We start from the raw sequence: 14,863 nt of genomic DNA on the forward strand, positions 1-14,863 counted from the left end.
TCAACAGATAATATCTTGTCCCATTAATATTGAGTATAAAAAGTGAATGACCCGCAACTCTCCCACTTTAATTCCAGTGACAGAGGTTTACATTGCCAACTATATTGGTCTAGCCTCATGCTAATGCCTTAGGGAGGATACTGGCTGCAGGATATATGGAGTTTTTGCGCGGAAGTTAAGGCAGCCGATTGGTTAGGAGAGCTGACCACAACGACTCCGAACTAGTGCGAAATGCTGCTTCTTCATGCAAGTAAGTAATAATGTTTTCCTTTCGTTGAGTGAGCCGGAGCTCACTCCCCCGTAACAATAGTTTACTCCGTGGTTTACCAATGATTCTAAAGCGAGAATTTACACACTGCTGAAATATAATTAGGCCGCAATTTCACGAATATAGCATACATTTGTCTCATCTTCGCGGGTTATAGTAAAGGAAATGGGAATGACTAGAATCTTTTGCAGCCATCCATGCAGGTGTTGTGCTTGGTCTTCAAGATTGGCCAAAGGAGGGGATGAAGCGGTATGCAATCAATGGACAGCTTAAAATTCTGAACCACTCGGTAAGATAGAGCTGATCAAAATATTCTTCAGTGCTGGAATCTGTCAAATAAAATATTTATGTTCTCTATAATTTGATATATCTTGGTAGATCAAATTTTTTGACAATATTTTGGGTGGATGTTGTCGTAACAATAAACGTCATTGCCTGTTGCTCATTCCTGACTGAATGTTAACTGGTGGAATTAAATGTCTTCTCTCAAAATGCATTGTACCACCCAGTGACGCTGCTTCACTCTCAGAAAATTAAAAGCTTAAGAGAGAATCAAATGTTCATGGGCATGATGCGTTACAAGGTAACAATAAGTTGGAGGCTGGGAGTCATCAGCATGCAATGATGACTAAATGATGACTAAATATAGTTAGACTGAGAAAGTATATTCGTTTAGTACCGTAAGAAAGATTCACTACTAGCAAACAACATTACCTCAGTGAAAAGAGTCATCTGATATGTCAGCCATGTAAAAAAAAGTATTTAATAGTTTCACATGTGTATGTGAATAAGCATGTATTTGATGTTCTAACCGAAATAAATATATTATTGCCTATCACATTCGATCGAGGACCTGTCTTCACAGTGCTTTCAAAATGTCTTAGCGGGGTAAAAGTTTAAAATACACAGTTATGTAAGCCAACTATAATGGCTTAGTGAAATCTGCAGTCATATCCGGCCGCGGCGGCCGCGTTTTGTTCAAGGCGTGACGGAAAGCAAAGAACAACATGTATTCTAAATTATTAGACGCTCTTCACTACGGCTATCTTCGTAGCACGTGTCTCACTGGGACTTTGTATTGTATTCAATAAAATTTATTTCACTAGTATTACAGACAGGTAGTATGCTAGTATTACAGACAACTTTATCGAACAGTTGTGCATCAGCAAAATGTATGTATTACATAATAACAGGCTGGTGGTAGTTCTCCAGGCTTTCGAATGACATTAAGGTATTGAATTTTTGCAGCAAGAAAAATAGTCAAGTGAGTAAATACACGTCTGTGATTCTCATGCGTACTATACGGGCCATGACCGTATTCAGTTGTCCTGGCTAAATAAATCTCCTAGTTTATAAATTACGGCATACTTTAGTCCACGTACTGCCCCTATTGCGCCATTTCGTCTTCATGCAACGTGTTCTGGACAGCATTTGAAACATTGGAATTGAACCTTACAAATTTGTATACATATTCCTCCTTCATGGAGAGTAATAATAATCGAGGCCTTGGGATGTAACCTGGTAGACATATTTAGAGAAATTCATGTTCTTCGCTAATAAAGAAAACGAATTTCTTTCAAATAGCGGATTAGATCAATACCGGAAAAAATATTGGTCAAGGTGTATTCTGTCACCGGAATTCTTCGAGAATTGTTAACTTCTTATAATAAGAGGCCTATTATCGAAGTGTCTCAGTTAGGGTCCCCAAAATAACATATATCTATTTCGAGCACCCTGAGAGAAATATATTAATCTGGGGAAGTTTCAAGCCAGCTTTCACTTTTGCGCCTTTGTTAATGTTTCGCTCCTTTTAGCAGCGCCATCATCACCCAAAATGACAATAAAACGCCGATCAATAATCCAGAAAGAACTATGATTCAACATTTATTGCCCCCTCCCCCTCCACAAACACACAGTCATTTGTTCTCTTAAACTTTCCGCCCGATTGGAAGCAGTATTTTTAGTGCTCCATCTTTACTTTTTCCCCTTTTTTCTCGCACTGTGCATTTTCTATGATTCAACATTACCGCGTTGTACAGAAAGAGAAAAGCAGCCGCAATTTATTTTTTCTTAGTTTCGCTTTTGGGCTTTAGGCGACTTCCGTAGGAGCTTAGTTCAGTTCTATAGCAGCGCTTCTTAGCCGTTTTTTCTTACACAAAACATGGCGAATTAATTTCGCTTTGCAAATGACGCCAATGTTTGGTCTAACTGATGAAACGTCCCACCTCCCAGTTTACGCTATTTGTGAAGTTCGGGGAACATTGGCACCATTCGGTATCGCGTATAGAGCGTACTAACCGAGATAGATACTTTGAGATGTGTACCTATCCTCGGTCACGGCGACTACCAATTTGGTGGAACCGCGGACGCACGACGGAAACGCGATGGCAGCTATATTGTTTCCGGCATCACCTGCCGCTGCAGAGCACTCATTTCCTTCTCGTCTTGCCTTCCTACTACAGCTGTCACTCCAGCGCGCAGCTCTGTGCTGTGTGCAGTGTTGAATGTCATATCGGGGACCAGTGGACGTTTTATTTCGTATGTTTTCTCGTATTGCTACGTGCGCGTCTTTCCCTCTGCGTATGTGCATACAGCCTTTGGAGGGGGGGGGGGGGGGAGCAGGTGTTCGGTGGTTGACCAGGGCGCGATGAGGCCCAATGGGCATTGAGCCACAGGTGCTCATAAGAAGCGCTTGTTCAATTGGGAGTTTCCACATGGCGTTTGGCCCCTCAGTGACAGCTTTGTTTTTTTTTTTTTTAATAAAGAACTTCAGCTGTTGTTCAGGCGTCAAACGTTGGTCCCGCATGCACGTGTGCGAAAAGAAAACAAGGGAAAGCAGAGGTTCAGAACGCAGTGACGTCAGTGCCGTTCGTATGTTTGCTTGGGACCTCTCCTTTCCCAAGTGTTTGTGTAGGTAATATCCTTTCCCTAGCCTTTGATTGGTGAGAAAGGTTGCCTTATTGCTTATTGGTTGCTGTCCCCGCCAAGGGAGGAAACAGGTGGCTTCAAAGTAAGAGCCCTGGGTTAAGCCAGGGCTGATTTCGTCCGACAAACGGGTCAGTCATGTAAATAGTTTTCTCTTTGCTTGTGTCTTCTTGCTTTATTTATGTGTAAATAAATAGAAGTAAATAAATAAATAAATCTTTCTGTCGTGCAATCAAGTAACGTGATGGTTGCGAGTCTGAATCTTGAATTTAACAAGAAAATCGATATTTTCAAGCGTTTCCTCACCTGGCCACCTGAAAGGGAAACTCAACTCTATTGTTTATCGCGGTGCATTTGGCACAAAGTGTTTAACAAAGAAGTCAGAAATTGAGTCTACCTAAAAACTAACCACGGCAGGAGTACTGAACGAACACATAAAATCCCTCTGAGTCACAAAAGTTGACTCGAACGCGGAATAAATATGTTAGGCCAAAACAGAACAGCAGATGCTGGCAATGACCGCAATAACGACGTGAAAATAAAATCGCACAGCGGCCACTATCGTTTTGGAAAACCTTTCTGCAATAACTCTGAGAAATTATCTCACTTGTACATCAAGTGTCTTTTGTATTTCAGGACAGACCGATGCCAGACGGAAAGTGCTTGCCTGAGTTTTCTGACCACATTCCCTGCATGGTATGCCCTGTTGTTTCACATGCACCACAATCAAAGCCATCGATATTTGTTTTTATTTTTGCAAAATAAGTTTCAATACTAAATCCCCTGAGCGAACACTTGGTGGCTAAGAATTTTACACCTTCAGGAACATTGAACAGTATCACGTAAGGGTTAGTCACTTGGTCTATCAGCGCCTTATGGCGGAGCAAACTAGGAGACTGGCAAGAGTTTCTATATTTGTGCAAAGGTATTCCCGGAGCCTTGCGAAGACTCGCCATTTTTTATCGCTGTACTTGTTGCTTCTCATACCAATAACTTCAGCCTGAGCAACGCAAGTGAAATCGATATAAAGCGGCAGGGTCAGAATTCCACGAGCCCTGTTTTCGTGAAATACGAAATGGAGCTTGTGACGATGCAAACAAATTGTTTACAAAATGTTAGCTGAGTGACGCCTTTTAAGCCTTCAAATAGCAGTTACTACCTGAACGTCGGCGAAGCGTATACCAAGAAAACGGGTAAGCGGAAGAAGGCTGGGGCGAAGAGTTAAGGAACAGCCCAGAAGGCGATACTCCGCGGCCTGGCCTGAGCAAGGTGCCGTAGTCTACTTTATTATAAAATAATTCGTCTCATTAAAAAGTCGTGCAATATATATATATATATATATATATATATATATATATATATATATATATATATATATATAGTTGCAGTTACATCTACGTTTCGGCTCAGGAGAACGTGTTCGATTTCACGCCTCCTGAAAGGCAACTTCAAAAGGTATAGCTATAAACGGAACTTACAAAGAAACGCTTTAAACACGCGAACATGGTAGCGCATCGAAATTAAGAACTCGTGCTAAGCGCTCCTATAAATGCGTGAGCAAACCTGGGGACAAAAAAGACACACCAGATACTACTACTGCGCCGTGCAGCTTTTCACGCGTAGATGTAACACCATTGCTGAATCTCTCAGAGCGGTTGGATCCCTGCTGCTATCAAGCGTTATTCTACGGCCACTCAGTTGAAGGTAAGTTTGTTTCAGTTGAGCGATTGTGGTAAGGCATTGTCTAAAAGGGTGGGTGTAAGGTTCGGAATGAGAAGGCTACTTGACTTCGAGTCGCAACCTACCTATTCGCCATGGTTAATTAACGAGTGAGACACGTTTCTTGAATGAGGTGAGCACACCGTATCGCAGTTAGCTCTCAATCTTAGTTCTCCAAGCACCTCAACACAGCGGGAGCTAGGTTTTGGGTGCGCATTGCGAGGCGGCGCTAGCATGTGAGAACCGCAGAGGATAATCTTGAACTATCTCGCCCCAGGAAAATACTGTACAAGAATAATACAGGGCACTGAATTTTTGTGGATGAAGCAACTCGGTCCGAGTTTGCCAATTAGCCTGAGATAGGGACCTGATAAATTTAAAAGCACATTGCCGCCTGATTTTGCTAGAAATTAAGAAGTGTGCAGATACAAACTTTCGAGATTCCTCCAGTGATGCTTGTGATCAGGATAAGCGTAATATAATGCACTTGATTTATTTCAATGGAAACGTATTTGCCCTATATCAACTGCTTGAACGTAGCAACGGCAAAACAAGAAAAAAAGACCCTCGCGCATTGTATAAAAATCGCTTTATGCTGAAATTTTGGGTCTTTTGCTGCTGACTAAAAGCGTTCAGGGTGCCCCTATCCCACCAATAAGCCTCATAACTTGCTAACAGCTTTCTGTGGTCATGAAGCTAAAGCTAGAATGACACATACGTGTTACCTGAGCCACAGAATACAGTCTATCCATTCATTTCAGGACTCGCGCTTTAAAATAGAGCGCTGGTACCGATATATTAACGTTATTGTATAAAATATCATTTAATACTAACTACTACATGACAGCGCAGGATATTTCAAATATGGGAGGTATTCAAATTACGTCAGGGCACATTTTGTGGAGCAGACATCAACCTCAGCAGTTAAACCCTCCGGAGATATTAATCAGGCGATCAATATCCCTGTCTGCTTCAGCCAGGCGAGATTCACCACAATATGGCCACCATTGCGACCTAAATGCATACTCTCTATAGCACAATAAGCATAGTGGATGTCAAAGGCTGAGCTGTCAGTCAGAAAACTCGCAAAGCTTCAGTAATCCGTGTTTTCTAGATATATTCACCGATTTCTACATGCTCTCAGAATGTACTGGAGTTAATAGCGTACGGTGAGACGGTTAGTCATTATTCAGCAGTTTACTTTACAAAGGCCTTCACTGGATTAAAGCCACGGAAACATGCATGGCATAGGCGTGAAAAATGCTATTTAAAAATAAAGCCTGAAGTGGAATCGAAACTGCACCAACGTATGGAATACAAAAAACAACTGATAGGCGTCTAAAAGAAATACCAGTAAGATCACGTGTAAGCCTTGTAGATATTCAGGTCGACTTGTTATTCAGACCCAGACTATACCTCATGGCTTCTAGAAGCTATGCGAACTTCATTTCAAGAGCTTGATACGAATATTTTGCAAATAAAATTTGAGAAAATGCTTAGGCATCCTTGTATGTGCCCGATATTCGTTTTAGCCGTTGAAAGGCCCATTATGAACCTTAACCAATGGAAAGACTAATCGAATAAACTCTTCATTTTGTTTTGATTTTAGGATCATTTGCCTTTGAGTTAATTACAACACAAGTGATTATGCGATTTTATATTAAACTTTATTTCCGGTATGGTTTATGAGGTATATTGTTCCAAAGCGAATCAAGCTATGAGAGACGACAAAGTTGAATTCCATTCTATCGCCACAAACTAGGAACAACGTATGTTTAAATATATGTTGTTTGACATTAGAAGCTATCAAGTTTCTCTTTAATAAAAAACGGTCGAGGTATCCTGGTTATATAAAAGATTATTCCAGATAAGCATTTCCCGTGATGCAGATGAAAAAGACGGCATACGAAGGGCGATACTATTTGTGTTCAGCAAGCTACATGAATTCAAAATAATATAAAGGAAGCGAAAGCAATATCACTTGCCTCCAACATACGTGAACAGTTTTGCGCTAGTCGATTTCGCAAGGCAACATGAAGGCAAAACAGTAGGACACGCTGCTCGACCGATAAAATAGACGAAACAATACTTGGTCATTTGCAGAATAACCTTCCGCCAAAGCAGAAGCCCAGAAACATTGCCACACTGTGAACTGCATTTTACCAGTTTATGGGATGGGCAATTTTCGATATATGTATTTCAAGCAATGCTCCCAAATACCCAGAGCAAGACAAATATCCTGCAGCCGGAACAAAATAAGTCTAACTCCAAGTGTGTACTGCGAAACCATCCTATATTAGGTAGCTGACTAAAAGAAACAGCGACACGCCCCATCCAAATTGGTATAATAAAAAATGTTAAGACCTGACACCACTTTCATACTGACAATAAAGCCCACATAAACAAATAACAGTTTTTTGAAGTTCCAAGCAGCGTTGTGAAATGTAATATGCCTATTGCACATAAAACGTCCATAAAATGATATTCAAAGTAACCGCTACATATAAAGAAAACCACATATTCAACAACTGCAGTGCACAGCTATACCAATATTTCATGGTTCCCAATCTGCCATATTTAACCACGAAAAAATAGTGCACCAAGCTTCGCTAAGGAAGTACAAACAAAGTCTAAGCGGAAGCAATCGTCTGTGATGTGATGACATACTACACAATCAAGCAGCCCTGCCAGCCCAGAGGAATATCTTCTAAGACCCAGAAAAACAGAGCGCTTGCTCAGAATTATGATTGGAGCAATTGCAAGTTACATATTACAGGAACTCACATTTAGTATCACAATCTTAAGGCGGCCAACATTCACGAATATGATCCACCGTAGCTTATGTTCATGAAGAAAGCTGTCTGTCAAAAGTTGTCAGATGTAATGCAGTAGGCTCATAGCACCATTTTTCGACTGAATACTTGCTGGCGCATAATGCTAGATGTTGCACAAGTTTTAGCAAACAGGCCTAAAAAAAGAAAACCAACAAGCATATATTTTGGCAAAACTGCCACATTATTTGATTTGCTTGAGGCGACGCTGTAGGTAAACGTAAGGAAGGCTCCATATCGTTGAGCGATATGGTTCCTCTTAGCCTGGCTGTCATGAATTGACTACGATTATTCGCTACTGTATGTTTTTCAGAGACAAAGTGACTAAGCTTTATAAAATTGCGAAAACAGCCTCGAGTATAACTGTGGCAAATACATTTTACTCGCTTATATATCTACTACAAAGAAGTGTTGGTAGAAAAACTCTATCTTCGAAGTCAGCGTACAGAGAGTCCAACAAGCATCTAAACAAATGCGAAAGTCACAGCCACTATTTCATTTACATTTCATGGTAAGGAATACTGGATCTAATATTTTTGATTAAACATATAAAAATATTTGTCAATATCAGGACTCATAATTGCTATCTAAGCACGGGAAATTGTGGGTAGAGCATGCCCGAGCACAGCTTTAAGAGCACCTAAGACATTATCGCTCTGTTAATACCTGAGGTTAAACAAAACGCTTATATTTTACGCTTTGACACTACAGTATAAGAAATTGCTGTACAAAAGTGATATTGAGTATAAGCTATGTCTTCTTCAACATAAGGCTCGGTCAAAGTTGGTGGACTGTGCTATTAGATTCCTAAAGATTATCGACGCCCTAATCTGTTCTTTCGCGTTACACCGGAGACAATCCTGGAACAGCCAATTATTGCCTAGGATCGTAGTGTGACGGATGAGATGAATTGGAATAGCGCACCAAGTCGACAATCTGCCAGTCGTCTTCGTGCACCACTCCAATCCATCTCAATTCAAGCCAGCCATCGAATATTGTTTCAAATGAAATAGCAGCCCATCCCTCATGCAATACCCCATTCCTGGGGCATTTGAGGTATTGATAATAAATAAAATTAATAAATAATACGCGGCCATAGTGATCCTCGGGCTTGTCCTGGGCTTCCGTGTAGCGATTGCCAAGGAGGCCCAAATCGATGGGCTCATGCTGTATTATTTACTCATACAATCACTGATACAATGTGAGGGGTTCTCAAATAAAAATACATACATGAGAATAATTTTTTTTTCTGAAGACAAAAAGCCCTCAGCCAACATCGTTCCCGACGTGCATGCAAGGGTGTAGCCGAAAACGTGAAATGCAGACGACATGGGGATAATATGTCGTTGTGGCATCAGCGGCCAATGGTTGCCAAACCAGGAAGGTGCTTTCTAAATAATACAAAAATTCGATTTATATATATATATATATATATATAGACAAATATACCCCACACACGTTATATTATATGTCAACAAAATATAAACTCATTCAGTGTTGTCTATATATATATATATATGTGTGTGTATATATGTATATATATATATATATATATATATATCTATCTATATATATATATATATATGTATATATATATATATATTTATATATATATATATATATATATATATATATATATATATATATATATATATATATATATATATATATATATATATATATATATATATATATAAATATATATATATATATATATATATATATATAAAACTATATATATATATATATATATATATATATATATATAGACAACACTGAATGAGCTCATATTTTGTTGAAATATATTCTAACGTGTGTGGGGTGAAATGCAGTAATTATTTTATGCTCAAATGTTAGCGGTCATGACCCCTTTAAGGCACATGTGCATTAAATTCTTTGTGTAGTAAATCTTCTATATAAGCACCCCCTCCGCAGCTTTGACTGCCCAGTAAATAAAACCGTCCTCGAGCATGCTCATTCTACTAAGGCGGAGCTTTGTAATATTTCTTTTTTAAAAATAAAGCGAAAGCGGTTTGGTCAATTTATAATTCTAGATGACCCCAGAATAACCTGGAACGAAGATAACCACGTAGGACGCATTCCACAGTATCATACATCTGTCTGGAAACTTTGGCAGCCTGTTCTTTCCGTCTTCTTACTTGCTTTAAACCGAGCATGGAAAAGAAAGAAGGCGGTTCATTCTGTGACAATCGCCGTTCAGGCGCAGTGTTTTCGACTTCTAGAGTGTCACAGTGCTTTGAGACCCCAGCCGACTGTTATACCAAAAAAATTTTAAACACCAGGCTGGCAACGCCACTAAATTACATGACGTTTTATCGTGTTTGGCGCACTCAGTTATCCGCAGTTTTGTCAAAAGTCAAGGCCACTCCATTTCAGAACGCAGCTCGCAAGTAAGCGCCTGTATGTAGGTTACATGGTGGTATCGTAGACTGCTATGTAACCGCTAGAGCGACAACGAGCAAGATGCTAAAGGTTACAAGAGAACGAGTATAGAGAGCGGTATAAGATTAAAGCAGTGTATTATGCAGAGAATGAGTGGAGTAAAGCGGAGAAGGGTAGGCTGGTATCTTTAAGACTGGTTTTGCGGAAGGCCTGGGGCGGTGACTCGTGGACCTATACATAAGCGCGCGTAAGTGTTCCGCTGAGTATACGGCTAGCTTTGGATTTTGACAGCGTTGCTACTTTGCAGAAGCACCAGAGGGACGACTGTTGACTGTTTCGTAGTTACAGCAAATAGCGTTAAGAAATATTGGCTTCGGTAAGCGCTGTTTCTCGCGCAGTCGTTTTAGTACCGATGGCGCCATACGTAACAGAGCGGGACACGAGCGGACGAGCGCAGGTGTGTTGGCAGCTGTTGGGAAACCAGAGCTGGGCTGATATTCGCATCAGAGAGCATAGCAGTCGTCGGAATATTTTTTTTCTTTCTCCCTCGTCGCGCTGTAGAAAACAAGCACGTATATTAGACTTCACAAAAGCTGGCAAACAGTCCGTGTACTTCATTTCGTCAACCTGTTCACGGCCCAATCATTCTGGTCTGTGTTACTAACACCTTGTCCACATGTTCGAAATAATAACTAAGTCAACTCAGGGATCTGTTTCTCACTTCAAAAGTTTTTGCTCCTTTATGTCTTTTACAACGAGCTTTTAAAATTAAAGCGAGCAGTACCCACTATCGACCTTTCAACTGTATAAGCCATCCTCTACACCGAATACGTCACACACTGGACGATGCATTTAGACTCAAAGATTTGCTACTGCATTGTTCATATTTGAAAGAGTTTTAGCAGTAGGTGTCGAAGGCATGGAACATTACACACGTTCTCATGCTCTAAACAAACTTAATGGAATTGCATTTATTGTAATGGTGGTGTTAGGGTTATGGAAATGTTTGTTCCATTCTGGAATGTTATTTCTAGGGGTTGGACGCTTCGGCTTAAACCGAAACCCATTGTTCATGGTCTCACGAATGGTGAAAAAATGGCAGCCGCGCTTCCCGACCCTCATGAACCTTTTCAACCTCCAGGAGGGGCGCCTGCGGCAAAGCAGGCACTTCGAGGGGCGAAGAGCAGACCATAGCATTCGCAGTGCAAGCGCTGTGAGGAAATCGCGAAGACCAAAGTTCGCAGGGTTGCCAATGAGTTTTGAGTCAATGTCGCCAGATGGCGGGAAAAATGTCTCCAAAAGTAGCCATTTTGTTTTAAATTTCGCCTAAAAGGTCGCCACACTAGAAGTGTTGTAAACTAAATACGTATTTTTTTATATTTTAGTACACCTAATATGCTGGACGCATTGAAAATCTTGAGTTTATAATTTGGTCTTATGATTAGCTTTGTATTTAGATAATCAGGAAAGCTTTAGCATATTCTAGACCACTGTTCTTTAGCTTTAACAACGGGCTTGGGGACTCGCTGGTTTGCCCATGGGGGGGGGGGGGGGGGGGGGGGGGGGAATGTCCTATTTGCTCTCTGCGAGTTTGTTTTTTTTTTATTTTTTTTTTTGTTTCCGACGGCAGGGTGGTGTCGATCGGGAGTGAAGTCCGAGCGGCGCCCGGCGTACATACATAAAGAAAGCGCAAGCGACGGCTGGTCACTCGTTCATGTGTATTTCTTCGCTGCTTTTGTTTTGTGGTTACCGAGGAGGGGTTTTGGGGGATGCTCTGCCCTTGCTGAAAAGCGCCCTTGCTGCCAAGCGGACGTGTGCAATTCTCGCCTACGTACTTCCCCGAGGCGCTGAACCAGGAGTCTTCGGCACTTGCCAGCTATGTCATGCTTTTTTTTTTATTGATCCGCTCGGTGGGACCGAAACGAGTGGTGCATGAGACTTGTTACACCACAGTGCGTGGGAGAAAATCAGGCATTACATTACATCCTCTTTTCCAAATCTTCCCAAATCAGGAGGGGGGGGGGGGGGATAACTGCGCTTGAGAAAAGGCCATGACGGGGACGAAGTCTGCCGCGCACGCTTGGTCCGGGAGGGATGGGCTGGGATCCCCAGGCTGCAACCTTTCCTTGCATCCTTCCCACGCATGGGACTTGAAAGAGAGCTTACTTGCCTCCTCTAACTCCCTCCCAAACAAACGAAAAAAAAAAACACCGGCAGAACACATTCCTAAAACCACGCAGATTAAAGAGAATGATGTCGATAGTTTGTTCAGAAGCCACTGGGCTTAGAACCCAGATCTTGAGGCCTTGACCGAAAATCACCAGACATTCACCATGTCGCCAATGAAAATGTATGGTCGCCCCGGGCCTCTAAAAGTAGCCGATTTCGCGTAAAGTAGCCACCAGTGGCTACCCTGAAATTCCGCTAGTTTCTTGCCACGTGACACTTCTCAGACACAAGCATGCACAGGACAAGAATGCAGAAATATATATTGATAACTTGAGAGCCTTTCGCAAGTGAAACCTTTGTTCCTTTTTTGCATCACCTCTGCTCCTACACAAAACTCGTGTACATTTTTCTGTTTTCTTTTTCAGTTACTGATTTGCCTAAAGTGTGTATTTCTGTTTTGTAATATGAGTTTTGTCGTAACGCTAATTTTCATCATGGCAATAGCATTTACTTCCATGAGTATATAGGAGCAACTGTGCTATAAATAAAAGTGCATAAAACAACATACAAGAAAAAAATAAGAAATGAACACTATCTCCCATTTAACTGTACACGGATGCCTCTTATCTCACCGAAAAAAAAACGATATTTCTTCTGTGGAAAATAATATTACCCGAAAAAAGAACGGAAGCTGTGTTGACAAATAAACACCGAAACAAGTCAGCCGAATTCTCAAAAAATAAAAACCGAAAACTCCGACCCTTACTTAATCCTTTAAATTTTTTAATTAACTTTTATCACTGATATATTAGCGTGTCTCGATCCTAGCTGATTTATTGGCATTTCTGGATGGCAAAATCTTCAGTGTGGTGTATCATTATGATTCGTGAGGATATTCTGAATGTCCCCACCATTATTTTTATCTCATTTATGCTGACCTCCTGCAGGTGCCAGCGGAAGTATGCTCAGATGGAAGAGGCACTTGCTGCAAGGGGACCTGCATATGCAGAACCGATCTGAACCCATGTGCCATCGATGCTCGTGCAGCCGTAGAGTCTGAGATTGAACAGGATATTGCCAACCTGATCAAGACGAAAGACAAACTGCCGAAAGGTTTCATGCAATGCATGCGCAAGTGCATCATACCATGCCTACTGCTCTTCTGCGGCCCTATAGTAGAGCAGAACTTGTGTCAAATGACGTGCATACGATCCTGCGGAGAAAAGTGCTTCTCGTATAAAAGCCCATGATGGGCCTGCTTTCGACGTAATGACTTTGTGATGAAGCCTAAAAATAAAAGAGCAAATTAAGGCCTGCTAAACTGCAATTATTTTAACACTTCTCTTTCAACCTATTTTCAATTCTTATTTATTTGCATTTGATCTATTTCCATTTTAAAATGAGAAAAGTGTAACTTGTCGGCTAATCTGCCTAGTTTTTCACTAAATTTTATTTTACGTGTTTCAATAATTGCTTTTTCGTTGCCTTAAAATATATTCGATGAATTTGCGCACTGTATTAAAAAATATATTCAGGAATTAAAACAGTTCAGTGCCAACTTTTTTTTTGTGCTCTAACTTGATGCTGGTACATTGCTTATAGGAATTCAGAAAAGTGAACAGAGCATGTAATAAGGGAATATCCTGCACAGTTAATGTCACTCACTTAGAAGCTACATTATAATCCACAATTTGTAGTTGAATGGAGGCGCTTGGTTGAATGCTAATGAATAATTGGTCATTTTAGTTGCATAAAGCGATTTGGGCGAAAATGAAACAATAACAATCGTAATAAGTCACCTTCTAAGCTAGCAATCTTGTTATCAACAACTTTAAGGAAGAACGCATATGCGTAAATTTTCCTCCAGACGTGAATTGAATCTTACTTCCTTGTTATAGCGCAAATTTTCTTAAGAAATCGAGACGGTTGCTTATAGGTATCGACACCCACCTCGAAAGCAGATTTGATGGCATTCTATCTCTTGTAAAGCCAACTGGTGCCCACCGGTTACTCATTCGGCACGAACGTTCCCCCGGCGAGGGGTTTGGCATAACCGGGCGAACTATATGACAACTGGGTCTCCCATCCTACCTGGAGTAAAAAATACTCTTTGGCATAGTGTCCATTTGCTTAAACTGCCCTTCTTCTATGAAAATTCATTATTACAACCATCGTCTCAGAAAAATTTATTTACTTATTACAATAAACTTTATTTGGTTTGAACCTGATTTGCCACTCAATAATCTCTCTTTCGTTCTTTCGTCTTCAAATTATGAAGCAGTGTCGTGGGGCATTACTTCAGCATTTCCCCTTTGAAGACATCTAGACTGTGCCTGTTTTGCTGTTTATGTACAGTCAGAACTGCCTGCAGCAAAGAACGCCAATCTACGCATGATGACGTTTCTCTGAGAGCGGATTTGCTCTATGAAATTCGAGTGTATATCGTCACTAACCGTAGAGTAAAGCCGAATTCACAGTAGAATATTGATATGGTATGGAGGCTAGCTAATTAGTTTTCTTTGATGTTTCATAGAATGAGACCTAACAA

The 14,863-nt window shown here is 40.8% G+C and overlaps 1 protein-coding gene across 1 annotated transcript; it reads left to right on the forward strand.

The window, feature by feature from the left end:
- Positions 1-86: 86 nt before the first annotated feature.
- On the forward strand, positions 87-14,475 carry LOC146176857 (uncharacterized). The gene is made up of 4 exons (XM_084581049.1): positions 87-250; positions 460-557; positions 3,830-3,889; positions 13,263-14,475. Exons 1-4 carry the CDS (start codon positions 232-234, stop codon positions 13,563-13,565), a joined length of 480 nt encoding a protein of 159 aa, XP_084437175.1. The 5' UTR covers positions 87-231; the 3' UTR covers positions 13,566-14,475.
- The last annotated feature ends 388 nt before the right edge of the window (positions 14,476-14,863 follow it).

The sequence above is a fragment of the Amblyomma maculatum genome, chromosome 10 (assembly GCF_055883805.1).
Source record: "Amblyomma maculatum isolate TAMU_Amacu chromosome 10, ASM5588380v1, whole genome shotgun sequence".
NCBI lineage: Eukaryota > Metazoa > Arthropoda > Arachnida > Ixodida > Ixodidae > Amblyomma > Amblyomma maculatum.